The 6,949-nt window shown below is 18.8% G+C and overlaps 1 protein-coding gene across 8 annotated transcripts in view; it reads right to left on the reverse strand.

The window, feature by feature from the left end:
• The window catches only part of LOC102678085 (rho-related protein racB-like), a 10,182-nt gene extending 5,565 nt beyond the window's left edge, over positions 1 to 4,617 (reverse strand). Inside the window, exons 1-3 of one of the 8 annotated variants that reach the window (XM_031513005.1) lie at positions 4,527 to 4,617; positions 466 to 631; positions 111 to 304 (exon numbers count right to left, since the gene is read on the reverse strand). Coding sequence is in view for 4 of the 8 variants with exons in the window: in XM_031513001.1 (XP_031368861.1) it covers positions 466 to 484 (19 nt within the window). In the remaining 4 variants the exon portion in view is untranslated. Of the gene's footprint in view, positions 1 to 110; positions 305 to 465; positions 723 to 2,721; positions 2,927 to 4,345 lie in introns of those variants that run through there. The other 7 variants (XM_031513001.1, XM_031512999.1, XM_031513000.1 and 4 more) reach the window with 7 other exon arrangements.
• Positions 4,618 to 6,949: the final 2,332 nt, after the last annotated feature.

The raw sequence follows: 6,949 nt of genomic DNA on the forward strand, positions 1-6,949 counted from the left end.
GATATTAAAATTAATAAAATTTATTTTTTTTTATATATTTTTGCATTTTCTACATGCATGACTTTTATACTATTTTATACTATTTATATATTATATATTGCTTGAATCACATATGTATGCTGTGTTCGTGCGTTTTCAAAATGCATGCCTTTGCCACTATATATCTTGAATCATCAATGTCATTTCTTTTCTTTCTATTCTATGTGCTTTCACTATAATTTCTTTCAGCTTTTATACATTATTTAATCCTGCTTTTGTTCATTACATCTTTCTTTTGTTATTAATATCTATTTATTTTTTCGGTCTATTTAAAAAAAAAAAATTAATCTTTATACGTAATATTTTATTACAATTCTTCGTAACTTTTTAGTCTTTTCTTTTTAAATTAAAATTTATTGAATTAAATTAAATAATTCTAAAATAAAATTTTTATTCATTTAAATTAATTTTTCATTTATTATTTACCTTTATTGTTACTGCACATTGCGCGCACGAGTAAAATCCAATGATTACGAGTCCACTATATTTGTTCTTAGTCTTCCGTTCAATTTGGCGGTGTTTTTATCAGCAGTCGGTGTTAGTATTTATCTTTTGTCATCCGGCCAATTTCATTATCCGTTACATTATTTAACTGTAGAAAAACGAGAAAGAAATTGATAGTTTTGTGATAATTTATATCAATACGACTCAATGATATGCATACGTTGATCTGAAACGTAAAACTTTTTAAAAAAATTAATGATTATTAAATGCTAATAAAATAGAAAATGTTATATTTCATATATTAATTTTGAAAAATGAAAAATAAAAATATAATTTTCAAGACAGATTTCAAAATTCTTACAATTAAGAAGATGATTTCATAAAAAGATAGATAGATTACATAAAATAAAATTTAGAATAAAATTAGTTATATTAATAATTTTAGAATAAAATTTTTTATTATTTAATAATGTATAAATGAAAAAGTTTTTAATTTTGAATTAATATTAAACAAATTATTACAAGGCTTTGAATAACTATAGAACTAGAATGAAAAGAATGAAAATTTTTTTAAGATTATAATATATTGTGTGCTTCAGTAATATAACATTTCGAAGCAATTTTTAATCAACATTCATATCAATGCGGTTAAGATGGAAACCATAAAATATTTTCCGTTTGATTCATTGGAATCACATTACAGTTAATATTTGTTTAATTGAAACAATGGAATTATATTTCCTAATTTATGAAATTACTCAATCAAAATAATATAAAACTGAGGTCATCATACTATTTTCCTGTCAATGACACTATTATTTTTTTAGAAAAAATAAAATCATGAAGTTTCATATAAAAATTTATTTATAATATATTACATAAATAATTAAAATGTGATCTATAATAATTAGAAATATTACGGTTTATCAAATTATAATTATTATAAAAAAATATTATAAATTTTAAAATAAAAATTAATAAATATTTCTAGTATTAGCTAAATTTTTATGGAAAATTAAATTTAATAATAAAGTAATATTATTAAATAAGTTATATAATCTCATATAATCTCATATAATATCTATTCGGGGGGAACGAATTATTTTAAATCATTATTTAATTTATAAATAATAAAAATGATAATCTACATTAGTGATACTAATGGTGTAACTTTGCAGTAACTATGTAAGGGAAGAATAGGTCGATGATATCGCGAAATATGAGAAAATTACAGTCAGACAAAAAGGTGGGTAGCACGCGTAGGTAGATTGAGGGTGTGCCTTCAACACACGACACATCAAATAATTCTAACCACGCCCTTCCTTCCGCATTCCATTTTTCTATTAATTTTGGAAACTGAGTTCCTAAATAAAAATTTAAAAATAAAACATATATATTACGATCATATATTTTAACATTAATTCTATTCAAAGAAAAAAAATAAAATAATTTATTTTTAATTATTCAAGCATAGATATTTTGATGTATAATTTGATGTACATAATACATAATATATTAATACTTATATTTAATATAAATCCATATATAATATAATCCATAATATTTATGTATCTAAAATAAGTAAAATATAATTTATGAGGAAACTAATTTAAATATTGTTTTAATTCTATATTCTATATTCTATTATAAATATATAAATTGTATATAAATTGTATACTTGTATTAAATTATATATTTTGAATGATGAAGAAAAGAAACTATTTTGATTTTAATTTGTTTTATATAATTTCAATAAAATGAAAATATAAATTAAAATAAATAAAATAATTTAATGTAATAAATTTTTAAATCTTATATTTTTTAATTTTTTAAATTTTATAATATAGAATTTTTTCAAAAAACGAATAAAATTCAGAAATATGAATAAAATATTATTTTAAAAAAAATAGATAAAGTAATAAAATATATTTTTTATTTTTTTATTATTATTATTTTATTTTTTATGTATTTTTATTAATTACTTTTTTACATATATAATCTTTTTAAACCTATAAATTATTTTCCTTAATATTATTGTTAAATTTAAAATTTATAAGAATGTTTATTAATTGATTTATCAATACTTCTAAAATCGATTAAAATATCGATCAATCATACAATTAGTAAAATTGCAATTTATAAATAAATAATTAAAATAATGATAAAAACTAATAATTAAAATGTTTATTTCTGTTACAAAATGTTATCCCACTCTGGCTCAAAGATTCAATTATTTACCTTTCTCCTTCGCAATGAGGTAAGACTTTTATGTAAATAGGTTAGAGACTCGCAAATAAAGTAGCGATGACATAATCTAACTGTTCGTGAACCTGTGTGCTTGTGTTAGGCCTTCAAAGGCGCGTAATTAAAAACTACAGTATATCGTTTTCTATGACACGATTGTCTTATGTAAAAAAATGTATTTTAACAATGACGTACATTGAAAATTTATCTTTACAGTATATATCTATATATATCTCTATCAAATAAATTTTATTATGAAATATTATTAATCATTATATAGCATTTTTTTTCATAAATGAATTTAAAATTTTATGAATTTAAAAACGAAATATTATGTATAATTTCTAATTACAATATATAATATATAATAAATATGAAATTTAATAAGAAAATATATAATTTTTAAAAATTAATAGCATAGCATTAATTTTAATGTTTATTTTTTATTATTTTTCGAAACTTTAGTTTAAATATTACTTAAATTTAGTTTAAATATTAACATTATTTGATAGGTTATCAACAAATATTATAATAAATTATTATTATTATAATAAAGTTTGACAAGAATTTAATTTTTATTTTTTTCTTGCAATAAAATGAAATAGTGTCAGTTCCTGCTAAATTATCAATCCTCATCCTGTTTCATATTATAAGCACGAATTCATATAATTCATACCATAAATTAATTGCATTCAGTACTTCCTATTAATTACTCATAATTGTTTAATAAAATTTTCAAATGTGAAATACATACAAAAATCATTTATTAAAAAATATTCTATTTAGATTATTTTATATTTAATGCAATTCTTATAATTATAAGTTCAAAACAACAATGATAAAGTTTTTGATTTCCCATTTATTGATAAAGATTGTGATAACGTTATCAAACCATGATCCTTATCACTAGATATTTCGATGAAATTTCATTAATTATGTTAAAATTTAGTGTAATTAAAATACAATGATTATAATATATAAATTATTAAAAAATAAAAATATTCAATTATTTATGCTACAATTTATTTACAATTTAATGCAATTTGAAATGCATTAAATTTGATAACATATAATGAGTCATAACTTTAATATTTATGATTTATGATTTTTTTATTATAAAAAAATAATTTCTCTCGTCAATATAAATGGAAACAATTTTTTTAAATGTAATTTTCTTTTTCTGTGATTTAATATAATATTAAAAAAATTAATTGATTTTTTATTTAAATTTATTTAAATTTACTATAATTTCGTCATATAATGTATAATTGCTATTACGTTCGCATTTTTTATTCTAATTTCAAAAGACAAATTGTAATTTTTATGTAATTCAACAAATAACAACAAAAAGAAACGAAAGAAATTATAAAAACGAATTATAACAAAATTCTTTATGTAGCATAAGTTCCAAATGACTGCACACATATTTAAAATTAATATATATATTAAAATCAAACTTTTTTCAAAAATTTTACAAAACAACAATTTTTCAAATTTTTCTAACGAATTTTCTTTCTTAATTCAAAATATAATTTTTTTGAAAAATATAATATATATATATATATATATTTATATGCTATAAAAAAAAACAATCTTAAAAGCAATATTAATGACTTACCTAAAATGAGAAAGATTTTGATGAAAAATAATATGATTGGTCAACATTAAAATTCCGTCTAAGAATAACAATTTCCTTTTTATTGTATAATTTTAAATAGTCGAGTCAATTGAAGAAATTTCCTTACAGATTACAAGCAACTAAAAGCTGCGTGAACGCAGTTCGCGCGACGACTACTTACCGACTACGAAACATCACCGACGCGTTTTACGAGTAAACTGAAACGTTGTCAATTACTCTATACTCTATACTTATCTCGAAAAACAGGAACATACGTTACTGAACAATAAATTCCTAGTTTGATTTTTTAATGATATTGAATTATATTAATGTTATTTTATATTACTGTTATTTTAAATAAATTTATTAGCATATAAATTCATTATCATATTTATTCTTTTGTAAAAATAATGATTAAAATTATTAATAAATTAATTATAATGATCAATTAATGTAATTAAATTATTTATATAATTTATATTATAGCGTTAATTTTTTCACGTGAAATATTCTCACGTGAAAATCAAAAAAATATCCTATGTAAGTATTGTAGTTTTGATTTTTAATGTGAGTTAAAAAAGAAAATTTATTTATTGAAAAAAAAATATTTTTAATTTAATATTTTAACTTATTATTATACTTATTAATTAATTATACTTACTGATTGGAACGAAATTTAAAATATCCTGCTGAGAATGATCGTTTCATGGTGTACATAAATTAAAATTCTAAATTACACGTTTCCCATATTTAGAATGATGCATAGTTTCATATTCATAAATAGTATTCGTCTGATGACGCAGACGTTTTAATTAATGATCGACGACGAAACGTTATTCCGATTGTTTGACAAGTTTGGTACAATGCTGTGATTTGCATCATTCCAATAGTTATATCTTTCGAACATAAACAAAGATTTGCAATTTCATTAGTGACTAATTTTAATTTTTGTTATAAAATAAATGAATTATTTGAATAAATATAATACACTACATTAAGAAACTAACATTAATTAGGAAATGAATTATATAAATATAATACATTAATAACATTAAAAAAAAATTAAATTCAAATAACTAAAAATCAAGGATCAATTTATATATATATATAAAATATATTTTAAAAAATATTTGTAATAATTCTCATATCATAATGAAGATAAACATTTTAATTTAAATACTTTACATTTATCTATAAATATAACACGTGTAATTTCATATTTTCTCAATAGAGGTCTCGACAAACGTAATTCTCTCTGTCACAATCATAGAAAATATAAAATATAATATATATGATAAGAGTAAAAAGAAAAAAAAAAATAGAAAAAAACGAATATTATTAATAAAACAATAAAATATGTCTCAGTCTTCCAAGAAAATTGAAAAAGTTTATGAAGAATTCAATAATCAAGCAGATCGAATTAATTATTTAATTAAAAAGGTAATAATTTTATTAAAATTATTCTATCTATTATTCTATTTATTTTTAATTAAATAAAATTGAATTTCAATATTTTATATAAAACAAAAATATATATCTCATTCTATTTTCGAAAGTTTACAGAATTGAAAGAAACAATTTATAAATATAAAAAAATTCGAAATTATTGGGAATCACATTATTCTACTTTATCTATGAATATTTGGACAGGACAAATCAAATATCTAGAATTACGGAAGAAAGAAGCCAATCTTAGAAATGAAATTTCGGAGATTATAGAAATAATCAAATTTCAACAGCAAGAATTAAAAAATTTAATAAAAGAAAGAACGATATATTTTACGAAACAATGGTACGAAACAATTTCTTTTTCTAAATTTTAAACAATCATTTAATTTAAGTTTAATTATAGTTTTCATGTTCATGCATAAATTTGTCATCAATATGACAAATATAAATAAAATACATATATAATTTTTAATTTTTTTTATTAATAATCATTAATAATTTATTTAGCGATAAATTTCGAATTATGGATATGAAATATACAAACAACTTTCTGTGCGCACAAAAAGAATACGTATGTTTAATTACATATATTTTAAGTTATGAATTATTATATAATATATAATATACAAATAATCTGTCAAAAAAATAATTATTATCTTTCATAGTCAAATGAAAATTTAATCAAAGATATTCAAGAATTCCAAAAAAAATACGAAAAAATATATAATGAATTACCAATACTTAAAGAAAAAATAATAAAACTAGAAACATTATGTGATTTGAATGATTTAAACTCTAAGAAAGAAACTGAAGAAATATTGAAAATTAATCTTGTTTTAATAAATATAATGTAAGCGTATTAATTATGAATAAAATTATTATATACTTAGAAATTCATAAATATATTTTTAATTATTATTTATTATTTATTAAATATTATATAGGGGAAATAATAATAATAAATTACTACAAATTACACATGTACAAGATATTCTAAGAAGATTGGAAAATGAAATAAAACAAAAAAAATATTTAATAACTTTTCAGAATAAATAATTAAGGTACTAATATTATATTGCAATATTGAGATACATTATAATAATAAAATTATAATAAATTATATTATAAAAATAATTATAAATAAAATTATAATAT

This window comes from Apis dorsata, unplaced genomic scaffold (assembly GCF_000469605.1).
Source record: "Apis dorsata unplaced genomic scaffold, Apis dorsata 1.3 scaffold_553, whole genome shotgun sequence".
Taxonomy (NCBI): domain Eukaryota; kingdom Metazoa; phylum Arthropoda; class Insecta; order Hymenoptera; family Apidae; genus Apis; species Apis dorsata.